The sequence below is a fragment of the Pelmatolapia mariae genome, linkage group LG13 (genome assembly GCF_036321145.2).
Source record: "Pelmatolapia mariae isolate MD_Pm_ZW linkage group LG13, Pm_UMD_F_2, whole genome shotgun sequence".
Lineage (NCBI taxonomy): Eukaryota > Metazoa > Chordata > Actinopteri > Cichliformes > Cichlidae > Pelmatolapia > Pelmatolapia mariae.
The window spans coordinates 4,837,500-4,856,309 of record NC_086238.1 but is presented as its reverse complement, the minus strand read 5'-3'; the positions used below and the strand labels follow the sequence as shown (position 1 = coordinate 4,856,309).

Genomic DNA, 18,810 nt, shown 5'->3' with positions numbered 1-18,810 from the left:
CACCTGCCCACTGACAAATGATCGGCTGTCATGAGTTAATAAAGGCCGATTTCTTGTTTGTATTTTTCTGACACAAAAGCATCTGAAAATGATCAAATACCTTAGTAAAAATGTTAAATAAAATATTCTTGAAAACTAAAAAGAAAATACTATTTAAACCTAAAATCCCAAACTGCATTAAACGCTAAACTAAATCAAAATGTTTTTAAAAAAGGCTGATAAAAATGATAATAATCGCAGCGCCTTTAAATTCAACATTTGCATCTATGCATCTTCTCTAACTCGTTGCTGTCCTGCTCCATCTCTCCACCCTCCGCTCCATTCTTTCATTTCCAAGCAGAAAAAAAGAAAAAGAAAGAAAAAAAAAAGCAACAACACAGAAATAGTAAAATAAATAATTAAATGGTGCAGCAAAACATTGTGTGCTAAAACCCCTGTGTAGTTTGGCAATCAGCTTGCCCATGTAAAAATAAATCAAGCTGATTTTCCAAATGTTTTGTGCGTGGTGCGCTGTTGCCGCTCTTCGCAGCACAGATTGCAGGCCGATGGAGAGGCTGTGGGGAGGGGCGGGGCGCTGGATATTGAACCCACTTACACCAGCTTGTTAACACGTACACCTTAACCCCCGAGCGGCACGGCGGGGCGCCCACCGAACACTCGGGGCCTGTGGGGACCAGTGAGCATATACCCGACATATAGACGTGCAAGCACACCGAAGATCACGACAACAAGTACAAGAAAAGAACTGATGACGTAGTGGCTTAAACGGGCGCAAACAAAACTGCATGCACACACACTCGGAAGCCACATCTCAAAGTTCAAGCCTGTCGCTAAACTTCCCAAACTCCAACAAATATTATTCTCTTATACTTATACTCTTATGATATATATTCTATAATGTTTACCTCAAAAAGAAGCACATATAGAGATAAAAAAAACAAGTTTTAGCAGCATTGTGTATCATAAATGTTAATCACACCTCTCTACCTCATCTCTATGTTGCACCTTTTTTAAAAAAAAAGCAGCTAAATGCCAAAACTACTCGTCAATCCCGTATAAACGCACTCTCAAACAAACACACCTTCTACCGGCTGCAAAATAAAAACGCGGTCAGCCGGCTTAACAGTCGCTCCTGAAGTGACCTCTTGTAGAACTGAACTCGAGAGATTTTTAAATATCAGGAGGATTCATCAACAAACTAAGTGTCAAAGCAGAAAATAAAACTCAGTAAATGCCAAGAGTGATTATCGTGGTTCAGTTGGGAGAAGAGAGAAGTTAGGTGCCAACTTCCCAGCCAATCCACTTTTGGCAGCCACATTCCTGCTCTGCTAAACCTCCTGAGAACATGCAATAGCAACCAACACACACACGCATACACACATACACAAAATACCGCAGCAACATATGCACAGAAACATACAGAATATTCATACTTCACACTCCTTGTCAACTTAAATAGCTTTTCTTTCTCTAAACCACACAAAGAGTCACACAGAACCAGGAGACAGCTGTGACTTGGTAAACTTTGTTTTTTTGGCAGCGTGTGACTATCGACAGGTTAACACCGGTGGGAGGTAGACAATATGTAGTGTCATGGATGGAGCAGGAGAAAAGGGTGAGCGTGATTGCAAGTGTGTGTGTGTTAAGAGGAAAAGTAGGGGGCACTGGGGTAGAGATCCTGCAGAGTGGGGCAACAACACCCACACACCCTCTCCCACATTGGCAGAGCCAGGCTGTATGCCAGGCGCCCCGTGGAGACACACGCCAACTGGGCTCCGCACTTAAGGAGGAAGAGACCCCCGCATCACGCATACACATGTACAGATACTGTAGCATAAACCAAAGATGGAGGCACTTTTAGCTGCAGCTTTCATAAGTAAAGAAACCCAACAAATCTTCATATTTAGGACGTTTGAGTAATTTTTATGTATTTTTACCCAAAATACAAATACTCAACTATTACACTATCAGATTTATTTTCTCTTAACTGACTCCTCAGTTCATCAGCTCACTCTGTTCAGCTTCGTTCTTTTCTTAAAATGCACACTGCAATGTCTTTCTTTGACTTGAAGACTATTCGTGGTTCCTAAATTCTCCAAATCTCACTTTACTCTTCACTGCAGTGTAATTAAGAGTCTATTAGAGTGTGAAAAGTGCACGGGAGCATCGTGTGTCAGCTCCTGCTGACAAGAGATCAACTTACCGCTGCTTATTATAGGTTTTAGTCACTGCCGAAGACGCACAACTTCTCATGAATTACCCACTTGTTAACTTCATAACTCATCTGAGCCACAGAGGTGTGAAGAAGCACAGCTGTAAACGAGCAATCTGATAAACGAGCACCTAACGTCCTCGTTTTAAGACTTTTTCCCCTTCAACATGTGCCCATTATCTGTGTTGAGCTGTGAGAGACTTGCATGTGAACGGGGCGAACAGTCGCAACCGCGTAGTTATACTGCTATAACCACTTTACTTTCCTCCAGTCTGTTATGTAAGAGAAAAGTTTCTGATCAGGAACTCTTGGTGTGTGCAGCCTCAGTACAGACAGCAGGAGAATAAAGCGCTGACACAAAAACCACTATGTCAACAAAAAATGAAAACAATTCTTATATAAAAATAAACATCAGATGTGCAGAAGATTCACTGGTGGGGGGACAGAATGTGAAGAAAACTGTGCTTCTTATTTTAAAAGGCTCGCTGCCATCGCTGTAGAAATGTAAAGAAATGAACATTTAAAACACTCCGAGAGCAGGGGTGATTTATATGTAATGTCACTGATGTTTACGGGACTCTTTCAATCAGATAAAATTCTTGACGGGGAGTTTACAAGACCAATAAACAAATTAAACAACCCCAAAAAGATGTCAGAAGATGTTTTGCCCTCTGCTGCATGGACAGTATGTGTAGCTGTGTAGTTATGTGTGTTATGCGCCCACCTGTCCTTCATGCGCTGGTGCATGCGACCGTGCTGGACACACTGTTCTTCCATATCCGAGCAGCGAGCTCTCAGATTCTTCACCGTTTCCTCCAAGTGTTGTTTCTCCAATGCCAGCTGTTCCAGCTCACTTCTGCACACACACACATACACAGCTGCTATATTCACACTACCAACGTACGAAGCATTATACAACCAACAAACTGAATTCATCATCCACTTTTTTTTCTTTAATATAAGACTTTTTAGTAAAGTGTATCTGCGTAGTCCCAGAGAATGAAATAGCAGAGATAGCAGCAGAGTCTTTGTCAGTGTGTGCACACATCTTACAAGAACGTATGTGTCATCAAATAAATGGCAGCAAGGTAGCTCAGTGGTTAGCATTGTTGCCTCACAACAGAGCTCACACACCTGAGTTTTCTCTGAGTACTTTTCTCTGGTGTATTCTCCAAAAGCAGGCTAGGTTCATGATGCCTATGTTGATCCAGGAAATAGAAGTCTCAAGAGGCAAAACAACAAATAAATAGTGACTTCATTTACTCTTTGGTCAATTTGCCAAACATGCCCGTTTTAAGATCACCATTTTCCATTCTGCCTACCTAACATCAACAGTAGAGGTAACAGCAGGAAATGCAGGGATAAAAATAGAGGTAACGGGCTGCATGTCCAGACGTAGTAAGTGTCACTTTCACAACATTACATTGGCCAATCTGCAGCAGCACACTTGATAAAAGGTGCAGAGTCAGCAGGACTACCAAAAACAGATGATCATTTTTCTTTTTCATCTTCCTGCAACTGTCTCACTGTAACCTCACTTAGCCCGAGTGAGGCCGTCCAGCAGGACTTTAACCGCTACGTTGGGCTTAGACTCCAGGAACTCAAACAGCCCGAGGCGCCAAACACACCACCACGCTGCTGCTAAACTACATATCGCACACATCCAGAAGATGTACACAATGAGCCTTCAGGCCAGTGTCTCTGTACCTATAAAAAATCTATACGTGTACCTGGTACTCACGTCCTTCCAAACAAACAAAATACACAGTGTACTTTGGTGTGTGTGTTGTGTGCATGTGTCCTGTGGTTGGTGAGGCCAGAGCGGTCTGGCAGGGCCAGATTGGAGGCTGTCATGTGACTAATGTGCAGCACAGCTCCAACAGCTGACAGGACACTGAGCCCAGGGTCACTGTCATACACACACACCCAGAAGACAATCACACACACAGACACACACGCATTCAGCCCAGATGGAGAGCTGGGCAGGCCTGCTGTGACTACTGTAGCATCAGGTTAACAAGAAAACAGGTCAGACTGGAAAGCAGTATGTAGTATGTTGACGTGCTCTGTTCAAACAGGCTGGATAGATGATTCTTTGTGAAATGATGACATGGATGTCCAGCAGATAGAGGGAATAAACAACAGAGTGGCAGAGCAAACAACTGTTTCATGGAGAGAGAAAAAGCCACTGAGCTAGGAAGCAAACGGCAAATTAAAAAAAAATAAAAATCAAGGCATAACTGAGCGAATAAATGTTCAAACACAGAGGAAACACTCACCTGCTTTTTTCAGCCAGCTCTTCCAGTTTGGTCCCCAGGTTGCAGCACTCCTCCTTCAGCCTCCCAATGAGGGAATTCTGGGAACTCAGGAGACCATCCAACTCTCCAACTGTAATCAACGATGGGAAAGCTGGCAGTCACTTTAGGTTTAACCACCACAGGTGACGTTCCTCCAGAATAGGTGAAAGTCCTCACCTACCTACCCTTCTCTTTAAAAATTAAATGTTATTTATTTTGGATGCAAACATAGTTTAATGCCATCAGTGATTCTGTAGCTGACTGGCTTTAATGATGATATCAACATGTGCCAGCTAAACACAGAGAAGAATTAGACACCTTTTTCTGAATGATAAATTACACATAGGTTATAGAGATACAGATGTGTATTCAGGTCCTTTCAAAATAAATCTCCAATCTGACCAAAACAAAACTGAGCCTAACTAGACCATTTCCAATCTAATACTTAAACACAACTGAATAAGTTGCTCTGACAGTGTAGCAGCTGTTGTTTACCTAACAGCGGTTACACTCCCTTTAATTAACTGCTGCTATATGTAAAAAGGACAATCTCAGTAACAAGGACATGATGGTTACATTTTTAAGCCGTGGAGCCAAATCAAAAAAATTGACAGCATACTAAATGTTTTATGCGTATGCAGGTTTTAAACACAAGGAACAGTGAGAGGCTTAATTTGAAGATTGTATCTGTCAGTTTCACCTCTGAGAATATAAAATACTAAAGGTCAAAAAAAAGATTTGGGCAACTATTTTTCACAGGTGAGGACAATATCTTAATGTCATAATCATTAAGATATCATCCAAGTATGTTTTTACTATAACGCCACAGCTCATAAAACTGAACATGAGGAGAACTTGTACAGCATCCATCCTTCAGTGGAATAAATTCAAGTACACCTGCATACCTGCCTCAATATTATTGATATAATTAACAGACAGAGATCTGATTCCCAATCTGGAGAAATTATTGAAAGATATTTACAGAACCCTATAAAAGGCCTCCATATTTTGGAAAAGCCTGAGATGCCCCTTTTATTCTAAGTTGATAACATTAGCAGTTTTGCATGCTCATGTCATTAAAACTACAAAGGAAAACATAAAGAAGATTAAAATTATAATTAAATAAGTTTAAAAAATGTGGGTCAGGGCCAATAATATGAACAAAAAAAGATTCGAAAAAAGGATATCATGCCAAAGTGAACTGTACTAAAGGACTCTGCACTAGAAGATGTTCACTGTGACTTGTAAACTGGAGTCATCATGTGAGATCTCATCATGTTTTAGAAAGAAAAATCAATGTTTAAATGGTGTGTCTATGTGTGCTACTTGGTTTCTGTGCAGAATAAAAATTACACCGTGACTGACTAAATAAAATACAATAAACATAACATATGTTGTTATGAAAAGTTAGTGAAAAGACATTTCCCAACTTCTGTGGGCACATAAAAAACCCCAAGTGGCCTCACGTCAGAGGATAACGTCTACCTTATGGACAGCACAGAACAATGAAACTAAAGTCACATATAGGTACATATGTCTCTTTGAATCTGCAAAAAATGCTTTAGTCAACAATCCTATTAAAATAAAAACTGTTCAATCGACACAAATAAATGTACAGAAAAAAAAGCAGCCATGCAGAGAAGAGAGAATTTAAATATAAAGTGTGTGAGAAGGGTAAAACAAGGTGGAGAAAAAGAGCGGATAGTTGTTTGAAAGCGCTTTCTTTCTCCTTTCCACCCTTCCTGCCACCTCCTCATCCGCTCATGGGGGCCTCTTTCTGAACAATCCAACACGGGGCTTTCATCGTTCCTTTGAAATGGTCCACGTTCAGCTCTCCAACATATGTCTGCTCTTTTAAAATAACAATGGCTGCCGGTTGGATTGAGGGAATGATCCACCTGCTCCGGCATTCTGTTACAGTCGACCAAAAACCAAAAAACACCAAGGACTCGCAGTCTTTGAAAAGTAACTCAGACTTTTTTCCTTTTCATACAGCAAATATTGTGGAGAAAATAAAGATCTCTGCAGGCAGAAACTGGACTCTCCCCTTTAGACATCTCTCTCTTCTTTGCTCTCTCCGAGCTACAGATTAGCTATTAAAACGGAAAGTTATACAAGTCTTGATTGGGAGAAATTTAAAGGGTAATGCTTAGGATGATGAGCACCTCATCCATTGACCGTGACTCCAAAGGAACCTCTAACCTATTTTATTCCACTGTCCACAGCCGCCTTCTTCAAATCACTACCACAGACAATGTAAGTCGAGCAGAAATTGGATGCTACTGAGCATTAAACTATTAAACTAAACTACACAAACTCACAGCCGTGCACACACACATACACTCTACAAAGTTTGGTCAGTGCTGGAAAAGTTGTATGAAGAATGCTAATTAGCTGAACAGGCTTTGAATGCGTCTGGCCATGCGTAGGCCAAAAAGAACCCTGGGACACAGAAACACAGCAGAACTGGCACTGGAAACAAACAGAGGAAAAATGAGGGAGGGAGGGATGGAGGGAAGAAGCGTGGCAGGGAGGGAGGGACAGAGAGAAACAAATATCTGATATCATCTAGAGGCTGCTCTGTACACATTTACTCAAAAAAGAAACATGAAAAAAAATTTCAGAAAAAAGAAAAAAGGTGGGAGGGAGTGGAGAAGAAGTGAGAGAGGAGGGGGGGGAACGGATGGATGGAAGGACAAACGGATGGACAGAGAGGCGGGATTTGGAGAGCAAGAAAGCTAATTATCCAGCTCGTCTGTTGGGTTGCACGGGGAGAGGAAGTGATGCGAGCTACTAAAGGACGTCCACCCCTCTATCCCCTCCCCATCCACAGTTTCCTGCTGTGCTCTGATGTCAGCTCTCTTTAGACAACATGTGTGCTGTCGACACGCGCCAGCAAAAAAACTCTTTGTTTACCCCCCCACCTCCACCGCCACCACCCCTCCCTCCCTCTATACCCTCCATCTTTGTTCTGCGTACCAGCAGGCTCCCGGGTTGTTGAAGGGAACCACAGGTAAATAAAAAGATAGGGGAAGGGAGGGAGGGGAGGGAGAGTGGCTGAGGGTGGGTGGTGGGTTATGGGGGGGGATATCCAGATGGTGCAACAGATGTGCTAGCAGCAGCAGCTCTGCTGTGCAGACAGACAGGGAGCTCTGAGCTGGGTCTCCCTGCTCTGCTCCCATCACCTTCCCTCTGCTCTGCCCCTCTTCTCTCTATTCTCCTCTTAAGGCTTCTGTTTGGCTCTTTCTGCTCTGTTCTGCACTTCTGAGGTCACTTCAGCCATGTTTTGTACAGTTCAGATGAATTGCTCTCCTCTCTCTGCCGTCATGGCGGGGACGAGGGGGCACAGAAAGAAGAAAGACACCCTTCGACTGGATGATGCAAGTTCAAGACCTTGTTTGAACAAAGATCCACCATGCTGAATCGTCCTTGAGGAGGAGAGTGAAAATCATCCAGCTCAATGGATGTGAATGTGTAGCTGACCCTGGTCATCTCTGCCGTTTTGCCTCTTGTTGTTCTGGATATTTGACTCTAATTGCTCTGTCCCATTCAGTCCTGCTGCGTTCTGTAGTCTTGTTTGTCTCGACCGTACACCGACCTCTCCTCTGTGTTAGAACTGACAGTAAACCTAGCTGCGATGCAAATCGGAGAACAGACGGCTGCGTAGCCATGTACAGTTTCTCAAGTGTGTGCAGGCCTTCGCTGAAAACTTTTTAAACGATGAACCTGCTCTATCAGCATCCACAAACTCGGATTTCTTTATTCACATATTGTACATACAACATTTAAAGATTCATTAGATCCTGACACTGTCTTTTCTTTTCGGTCTCCCTACTCTGAAGCATAAAACACAATAAGAAAAATTACAAGATTCCTTCTGCTAATATTTTTTTTAAATGTTTTAAAAATTATAAATACGAATTGCATTAAAAAAAACTATTCCAAAACAGTTTGTTGTAAGCTTTATAATGTTCAATGGTTTTTACGTTACAATATAAATTGCTTTAAGAAGCTTTATCATGCTTTGCTCATCCAAGTTTTCCAGTAAGCATTTAAACTGCGACATCGAGCTGTGGTGCAGTCTGTAAGTATTACGACAGCATGACTCTGAATGACAGGCTCTGTGGTGACTAAAATGCAAATGGGGAAGAAAGGAGGGGCTTTCTCTTTTGAAGAACTGACCTGTCCTGATGTGAGCCAAAAATGGCTGATTAAGTCAGAGAGGTGAAAAGAGGATATTGTGACCTATGCCACAAGTCAAACGCATGAAGACAAACCCGTTGTCACTGCTGTGGATTGAAGCACTGACCTCTCTGCAGGTGTTCGGCTTCTGCTTGCTGCAGCATCACAGTCAGCTCTCGCTCCCTTTCCCGAGCTGAAAGACTCACAGATGCCATTTCCTCTTCGTGAGCCCGGTCTGCACCCTCTCTGTCCTGTCTGAGGAGAAAAACCAAGAAGTTAAAGAGAAAAAAAACCAGAAGAATCAGTGAAAGAAAACGTGTTTTCACTATTTCTACACACTTTCTAGTTTCTGGCACATCATATAAAAGTGCACTGCAAAAAATACACACACAGCGGCCCATTGGTAGAACCCTAAAAGAGTAGATGACAGTGTTCTGATTCCTCCATAGCTGCTGTGTACACATGCACGGCATCGCATGTGAAAAGGAAAATAATGTGAAAAGTCTCCACAGCCACTCGCTGACATTCTGTGGCATCTTACTCATCACACTCTGCGGGTGATGGTGCATGAAAACGGTTTCACTCTGAAGCATTTCAAGCACAATCTTTGTTTTTAGGTAGGAATTTGTGTTTTGTGGCTAAAAACTGCAGAAATAATGGGTCTAATGTTTTACTCCTGCAACATAATGCAGAAGACGATTTGTACACTTAGATCAAGTTCAAGTCTGTGCATTAACAGACATGTCAATCAGTGCATTTAAGTGGCTTCTGGTTACAAAGGAGATTAGTTTGTTGACACACTGAGAAACAAATTTCTTGCGTGCAATCTGCTCTTGAAGCAGTACGTTAAATAACTGCACTCAAACTGAGACGTGGAAACTAGGCGTTAAGTTAAATGTCAGATCATATTCATTACTGTTGATGTTTCAGACTTCCCAGGCGTCCAGTAACAAATGCACAAAGGCTTACAATGTAATTTATCAAGTGAATCCCAGCTACCTGACAAGAATCCACCAGGTCGTATCTGCAGCCGTTTCTATAAAAAGAAAACGTTATGTGTCTGTATCTATGTGTGTGTGTGAATGATGTCAGACAGGCTTTTTGCTAAAACCAAGGTGAGAGAGGAAGCAGGAGGAGAGCACATACTGTACAACATGAGAAAGAAAGGAAGGGCAGAAAGGACGATGACAGAAAAGACTTGGAGGGGGTCGAAGGGTAAATGTGTCAGGCCACTGTCAGCTTAGAGACCCCTGAGTGATACAGCAGCTGTCTCATTCACACAACACTCGAATAAACTGCCATCCTGCACATTTTGATACAAGGTAAATCACTGTGATATATGCTACACTAATGCTGAAAACACACAACAGTGAATCAGCTGATCTGTCATCTCTGTAAGTATGTGAAGAAGGAGTCAAATAACTTTAAACTGCATTCAGATTTGTGTCAGTATCAGAATAGAATAGAACAGGTACGATTCGAGCTGAGGTGCTTCTGGCTTTGAACAGCGGCACATTTTGTTCCTGTCTGAACCAAACTTTCTATCTCAACTAAGTCCAAACGTACCCAAACAACAGAGAGACAGACAAAGAAGGAAAGAAAAGAAAAACTACAAAGAGCGGAAAAAAACGAACAAATAAACAGAACTCTTCCTGAAGTCCAAAGGCGCTAATGAAGAGAGAATTCTCCAGTTTAAGTGAAAACTTTTCTCCCCTACAGCGCTTGGCCTGCATCTCTAAAGTGACCGCGTCTGTCTGTTCCTTCGTGTGTGTGTGTGTTCTCCTGCTGTCCTGCTGTCTGGGGTGTGAAAGCGGGTGGCGGGTGTGCAGGGGACACAAGGAGACTGTGTGTGTCTGTACGCGTATGAGTGTGTGTGTGAGTGAATGAACCCCCGCTGGGCTTGAACAGCAGCCTGAGCCACCAAAGCGCACACCAGGGCTCAGCGGGAGATGGCGGGCAGGCGTTGCCAGCCATTTGGTCCTGCAAGAGGTTCCAGGGGGCCGTGTGTATTTGTGTATTTCTATGAGTGTGCGTTTGTGTGCGATTGGGACGGGGGGTGGTGGTGGGGGGGGGCTCACACCAGACCTGTTTACCCACCAATTAGCATCAGACAGATCGCCAGAAAGTTCCAGCAGTCAGCAATAGAGTGGTGGTGAGGAAGAGGAGGGTGATAAAAACTGAGGAGAGGAAATCAAAAGACAGAGAGCTTCACATTTGGCATCTGCTTGGTCGTGCTGATTTACAGAACCGAACCTCAGAAGTACAACCTAGTTAAGGACAGAGAATTGAACAAACGGACTGGAAGCTTTCGTTCCTGGGTGAAGAAACCCGAAAGAAGTGCGCTGAGTTTCGGTTTCGGTTCGATAAGTTGGGTACGAGTACTTGTATCTCTGTGACAAGAGCCTGAATGCCTCACCAAAGATCAAACTGGAGCTGGCAGATCAAACTTTTGCGGTTGTTTCTCCCCTGCGCCATTTTGTACCTCTAATCCAATGCAACATGTTTACTTGCAAAATGCTGTCACAAAATGGCTGCTGATGAGCACTATCAAATTAAAGCATAAAAAAGAGAAAGCGAAGGCGAGGTATCAGCGAAAAGCCAAGCCCTGGAGCAAGCATAAGGGGTGACGGGTAGAGCAGAGGCTGAATATGTGGGGCTGGAGCTGTAGAATTCTCCTTGGGCATTAATCTGCCTTCCAGTTAATTGGTGAATGGGCTCTGGGATGCTGCCTGTGGCAGGAACTCTTGTTTGGGCCTAGGAGGCAATAGACTGACTGTTCAGTTAGCAGATAGCTGGGCCTGTTTGTATATGCCTGGCCTGATGCACAGTAGGACAGCTTGATAAGTATGGCGAGAGCTGCATGGGCCAGGGGCCTAAGGTAGGCTGGAATGGCTCTGGGGCTGCGTCCAGGTACAGTGGCTGCTGGGTAAGTGGGAGGTGGCAGAGGCGGTGGCTGGCTGACTAGCTGGCTGGAGTGGTGAGGAAGAAGAGGGAGCCCAGTCCACACTGCCTGCTTAAGTGGGCACTATTCAAGCTGTTGCCCATTAGATGTGGGGTGCCAGGGCCTGACCAAGCGCGGAGTTTGCAGCACCCCATGGTGCAGCCGGCATCCCACGCCAGAACCACCAAATGCCGTGGTTTATCACAGAACGAGCACAAATTGGAGTCAGACGGTGGACTTGGAGGAATTGGAGACATTCGCCAACGCCAGACACAACTGACCGCTGTTCTGACTAAAGTAAAAACAGAATCAACTCTCCACTATATAACTCACATACATATACATGCATATTTAAAGCATAAAAATACGAATACACACACACACACACACACACGGACATAATGGGGAAAACAATCATTTAGTTTATATTTTGCTGTAATTTCAAACCCTTAAAAAGCAATCACAAGATTGATGAAGGAAAAACTGGAGCTACTTATTCAACGCACTGCGAGGTAAAGAAAGCGTAAAATATTGATGTGTATCGTATATTAATTATCTACATAAAAACAAGCGATAAGCTAAAAAGAACAATTCCTCAAATTAATGAATATTCAGATTTATGCTCTGCAATAGTCATGTGGTGCAAAATAACAGGTGTGAAATTAACATACAGGTGAACAGACTGCGAACTGAGCCTATAGCAAAAAACACGTGAAGACGCAGGCTTTGTTTGCAACAAAAAGGACTGAATGTTGCAGGTACTGATGATCCCTGCAAAGAGTTGAAGAATCAAGACAAAGACAAATAATAGCATTTCTACTGCGCAGGTAAAATACCTACGAGAGCCCAGAACCAGAAGATGCTATCAATTATGGAATTAGCGGTTCAATGTAACATTTTAATTGCAGAATTACAGATTTACGTAATTCACATGTAACTAGGATCTCATTATAGAATAAACAATAAAACACACTGATTTCTGAATTAGATTTTTAAGCACCTATAACATTAATTAAAGGAAAATGTTGGCACTCCCTGCCACTGATTCATCGAGTCTCTCTAACTCTTCTGGGTCCCTCCAATTATCATCTCATCTCTCATAGGTCCTCAAAAGGATTAACTGAGGTGGTCCTAACACTCAGTTTTTTTCTAATTTACAGCCTGTACAGTGACCCTTGGATAGGGAGCACTACCATCTTTGAAGAGACCTCCCTCACCAGAATAGAAATGTTACATTTAGGAGATAGTTTCTTTCATTTTAAGGCCACAAGTGAAGTCAGATCACCCTAGCAAAACACAGCATACCAGATCTAGGTCAGGTTTTTCCCTTTATTTTGCCACTTATATGAACATAGCTATAAAAAACCCACAGTTAATTTCCACCCCATTTATCGAGTCAGTAAGATTTTACTGAAATAAACTCATAGTATACTATAAAATGACAACTGTTAATTATTTGCTCTCCAACCGCTCAAAACGGTGACACTCGTGATGATTCACTCTGGTGGAGGAATTCCAGTAGATACACAGTTATTTATGATAGACTGCATCAATCAGACTATATTAATATTCAACAGTTTGATACGCAAGACTACAAAGATGATTTCTGCTTATGTGCGAGTGCGATGTTTATGTGTGCGACAGAGAGACGGTGAGCGAGCGGCCTCGTGTAGGCCCGTCTAACTGCTAACTGCCAACAATCGATGAGCGCGATACAGAGAAAATAATGTGACATATTGAACATTTGCAGCGCTGCGTATCGGTGATGTCGCACACAATAAACATCTGAATTGTTCCGTGTGGCAGACCACGCAGAGTGTCACACGATTTCCTGTCACACGCACCTCAATGTGTTTTAGCACATTTTTATTAAACCTCTGGGTGATGCAAGTCAATCACTCTGCTCCCACATTTTTTCTTCCGACACCCCTCCCTTCATCTTGCTGTCCGACTCCGTGAAGCAAGCACATCCAACACAGAGGCGGCCTAATGCAGCCTCACTGCTTCCTTACTCTGCACCCAGCCTTATATATATATATATATATATATATATATATTATATATATACACATATATATAGATATCCGTCCATCTATCTGTCCAGAGCATTCTCATCTCTGCTCCGATCCTTTTTTTTCTCCCGTTCCCATCTCTCCCTCCTCCTTCCTCTTTTCCCTCCCACCCTTTTTTCCTGTAACTAAACTGGCTGTGTCTCTCTCCATCTGCTGGTTCTTCCTTCAGCGGCCCTGCACCTGTTCACACCTCCTCTCCTGTTGGCCACCTCTTCTCTCTTCTCCCCTCTCTCCCCCCCCTTTATCTCTCTCTTTTTCTCTTTCTCTCTCCCTCCCTCCCTCTCTCTCCGCTCGGTGCGATGCTGCCAGGCCCATTCCTGGCTCAGTTAGCCTCTCTGTCATTCAATCCATCTGTCGGCAAGTCAACTTTGTTTACAGCGGGCGGCCCAAGCCTCTTTTCTTCTTCAAGGAACACTAAAGCCCCCCCGCCGACACCAAGGTCAGTGGTTAGCAAATCGTGCCCGAAAAGCAGAAAGCTGCAACTGTTAAAAGTAGCGCAAAAAAAAAAAAAAAAATCTATATATACCCCCTCGCCTCCCAAACTGTAACACACATATGCAAAAGTATGCACAAAAAAAGTGTGCAATTTCGCTCATCTGAAAAGCTGTTTAAGCTCCCATGCATATGAATAAATGTATGCATATACACACAGACGGCTACAAATAGACACGACCCTTGCAGAAACAAACATTTGCTGTTACAGCACACATTCCCTCAGAGAAAAAACCCAGCTCTAGATTGAAGCAATTAGTGGCTGATTGGCCTCTGTCATCATCTATCTGCTCACAAAACAGAGCGAGAGAAGTTTAAAAATCTTAATTGGCACAGATGACTGATGGTCTTAACACAAGAAAAGCGGCCTGGCAGCGCAGGCATCTGTGATTTTTAAAAATAAACACACAGCATACGTACAATATGCTCTCATATTGACCCAATCCAGAAACCAAAGACCTAACGTCAGTGTCAAATCTGTGCCCTGCAGAAATAGTTGTGGGTAGCATATGTGGCAGTGTTCGAGGTCAAATCTATTTTAGCAGAAAAGGTAAACGACTGCCTAAAATTAATTATTTCAACCAGGCTACTTCTCATTAGGCATCTTTTAAAGTGTATGTCTAATACCTGTTGTGTGAATTTTATGGGACAAATATAATAAGAAAAGGTTCTGGTTAATTACCCAAATAAACAGAAAGAAATCTGTGATAACAACTGTACATGTCTTAATGTTAAACGCTTAACTTACATCCAATGCAACAAAAAAAAAAGAGAGAGAAAAGAGAGGAAAGAGTGAGAAAGGTACTTATACTACAAGTCCAAATCTTATGTACTACAGCAAATTTTTCTCTGCTGGCGTGAGCACCGTCTACCTGTGACGGAATTCACTTCTTACTTGAGACATGCATGATGTTATTTAAAACACCCACCAGCCTTCACAGTGGGTCGTGTGCTTGGAGGTAACAGGCTCAAAGGAATATGCACCACTTTTCTCTCCTTATGCACCCAAGTCATCGTCAGTGAATTCAGTCATCTCCTTACTTTCATACCTCGTGTCTCTGACAACGTCTCTCCTCTCCCCTGGGCTATATATTTATAATCAGCTGTGTCTTTACCAAGTAGCAACCACTAGAGTTGCCAGAAACTGCAGTCCCCCTGGTGGCCACTTGAGGCTGCCTAAGAAAGTTGAACAAATTCCCAGAGGCCCCCTCTTCTTAAAATACTTAAGTTATTTTTTTTTCTTTTTGCATTCTTCAGAACAACTTTACAAGTTTAAATTTTCGTAAATTTTGCATCTGGAGTGGTTGCATTGACTAACTGTCCCGGCACAGGGAGCTGTAGCCGGACAGGATTTGCTAGGCTTCAACTCTGCTAACTGGTATCACTGATTGCTGCTGATGCAATCCTTAATGGAATTATCTGACAAATAATACAGCTTGCTGTGTACAGACTATCCAAGGAGTTGTGCTTTGGTGAGTGAAAATCTGGTATTATTAGTGCCTTATCATTAGTCATTACTTACTTAGTACTAATTAGCAGATGTTTGTCGGTACATTGCACCTGTTCAGTTTATTAATACAGCTTGCAAAACAAGCTTCCAACTTGTCCAGATATGGTTTTATGGTAAAAAAACAAAGAAAAACTAAAACTAAATAAATAAATAATGTGCTGCCAAAGTAAGCAAATCTTGAGGCTTCAGAATACAGAAATCAGAAAACTATGCGTGATGTCACAGTCTATGGTCTCAACTAGATCACTTTGTTTGTCAGGATCAGGTCAAGGCGTCTTTAACCTGGCTCGCACAGCACTTTGTTTGGAACGAGCACCACATCAACATACACTGCAGGGAAATTATATTAATTCACCTGAAATGTAGCTGCAAGCACCAATGAAGAGGCCTAGCAGTTACAGAGAGTTGTCACCATGGAGAGTTGATTGGATCATGTTAAAAGTATGGCTGTAAGTACCAATAGAAAAAAGCTTTTTCACTCATTGCAGTGGCCAAAGTGGTCAAATAATGCAATTTTTTATATTACCTCAGGAAGGGGAGAAATCGTCCTTCTTTATGTTTTTTCTGCTAGTTCTGCTGCTGGTGTCATGTATAGACACCAAAGTGGGCAGCACTCCTTCCCGGGGCTTCTCCTATTAGTGCTTACAGCCACACTGATCAGATTTCTTATTTTGTTTTGGGGTTTTATCAGCTTTGCCTGATTTGATCTCTCAGATCTAGCTTGTAGGAGTAGATCCTTCTGTCTTCTCCCAGTATATAATTATTATTACTTTTCTATGCCGTCTGAACTCTTTGACACTCTTCCCTTTCAGTATTTGTCCTGCTGTATCTTCCATCTCCACTTAGCTGCTACCTTGCTCCAATCTTATCTTTCATCCTTCTGTTCCTTACTGCTCTTTGTGATCAACTCCCAGTACAATCTGCTGAGGGCAGCACTGGCCCACTACCTATGTGGCACCGGTTGGCACTGCTGTGTCCACCCAGGGTAACAGAGAGAAGCTGATGGAACGAAGGCAAAAGAAGGGGAAAAAAACTGAACAAAAAGCAGCTATGCGGGGAAAAAAAAGAGGATGAAACGACAAAAGGATAGATCAATCAGGTAAAAGAGAATGAGAGAGGTAAAAGAGAAATGGGGGGGCAGAGAGAGGTTCTGTCATGTTGGATGAAAGCTGTGCCTACTGGGTAGTGGGCACTGGGTAGCGCCACTGATCCTGCCACCCTCACAGCAGGGGTGTGCAAAGGCACAAAAGTTGAACAGATGACACAGTCACACAAAAACAACACACACTTTTAAACACAGATTTCAAAATCGACCTGCACTGGATCTTCAGCACAATCCTCTAAAATGTATAGAGCTACTGGTAAACCCCTCTTGCATACCCATTTAGAAAGATATGCAAAAGATGAGTACAGAATGAGGTGAAGGGTGGATGGTGGATGGATGGCAGAGGGCTGGTACTCCCTTTCGTTTTGTCCTCCAGCAGTAGTGTGTGTATGTAGGCCAGTGTCCCAGGGCACACTTGGCTGGGGTGGCAACAGTTGTAGCCGACAGATTTGCCTCCATCTTGCCTGAGGTCTCACAGTCAGCGATCTGTCTTTTCTATCCATTCCCAGCCTCGCCGGATGGATAGATTACAGTCCTGCTTAACAATCTTCATACTTACAGTACAGAGTGTGAATATTCTCTGGTGAATTTATAGCATCTACATTTTAACTGCGAAAGACATAAATAAGCTCCTGAGTTAAGAGTGAGAAGGACAGCATACCATGGCTGCACATTATCAGTTATCAGCCATAACATATAACATGTTTATATATAATACTTAGGTTGCGAATACTAGTGAGAAATGGGTGCACTGGCTGAGAACATAACAAGAATAAGCATTACAAAATTGCAATACAGAGAGAATTCAAACTACTGTGTTTCCCCATATAAACTATCCACACTTGCACCTAACTGGAAAACTGTTTTAAACCTACATGCATGATGAAAATAATAATATTTAATTGTATAAAATCACTGCAGAATACAATCTCAGGACATGAAACACATGTTTAAGGCATCAGGGAGTACCTGGTAAGGCCAAAGCCATAAAGTCATATGTACTAATGCAGTAGTAATGCTGTTCTAAGAACCATCTTAGCTCTATTACCTGATAGATGCCTCAAGTCTGGTAAATTTCCTTTAATGTTATCCACACTCAGGTAGAATAAAGGGAAAAGACTCATAAGCAGAGCATAAGAACCACCAATATAGAAAGAAGATACATTTATTAAGATCAAGGGTGAAAACGAAATATGTTAGTGACTTTATGCATGATTTCAAAAGGCATTCAGACACTGACCTACTTCATAAAGTCAATATACATCAACATAACAGACATGTTCCTGCTCAAGGGGTCACATTTTTATACGTATAGTGCCAATTCCATTAAAACTGTACAAAAATGGTTTCAGTATAAATTTGCTAGTATTTTAATAACTGTTTCATAAGGCAAATTAACATAACCTTTGAACAGTTAACCAAAGAAATACAGCAGTGACAGGAAGATCAAAGGAGACAGTTAAAAAAGCTAAAAGGAAGACACAAACAAGTAGGTCTCAACAGATTGAGCGAGAGAGGCAGGAAGAGTGCAAGAGAGAGAGGCGAGGAGGCACGATGGCAGAGAGGGCACTCCGACAGCGAGAAGAGAAGAACACGGCAAGGTCTCGTCACCGGGCCAACGGGCCCACCACTGTCAACATCATGGCACTCTGTGGTACACACACAAACACACACACGCACACACGGCTGGCCGACGGCCCTCCCAGCTGCCCTATCCGTAACTGTCTGATTAGTTGTGCTAAGCAGCCCCTCCCCTGCCAACCATGGTGCCATCTGCTACCCAACAACATGGCCGCCGACCAGACAAGCACACACACACACAAACACACACACACAGAAACACACAGCGAGTCTCATACCTGGCACTGCACTGCTGCTGTCACACAGAGACACACACATCAAACTTCACAGACACAGGTGTAGCCCAAAGGTATCAACACATAACATTCACACACAGACGTGCACGCACGCTCGTCTAATTGCACGCTCGCAAACAAGT

General features: G+C 42.7%; 1 protein-coding gene across 1 annotated transcript in view; it reads right to left on the bottom strand.

The window, feature by feature from the left end:
* Positions 1–18,810, bottom strand: part of sdccag8 (SHH signaling and ciliogenesis regulator sdccag8) — a 48,303-nt gene that overhangs the window by 13,668 nt on the left and 15,825 nt on the right. The window contains exons 14-16 of the mRNA XM_063491962.1: positions 8,819–8,946; positions 4,492–4,600; positions 2,937–3,068 (exon numbers count right to left, since the gene is read on the bottom strand). Coding sequence (XP_063348032.1) covers positions 2,937–3,068; positions 4,492–4,600; positions 8,819–8,946 — 369 coding nt within the window. The remainder of the gene's footprint in view (positions 1–2,936; positions 3,069–4,491; positions 4,601–8,818; positions 8,947–18,810) is intronic.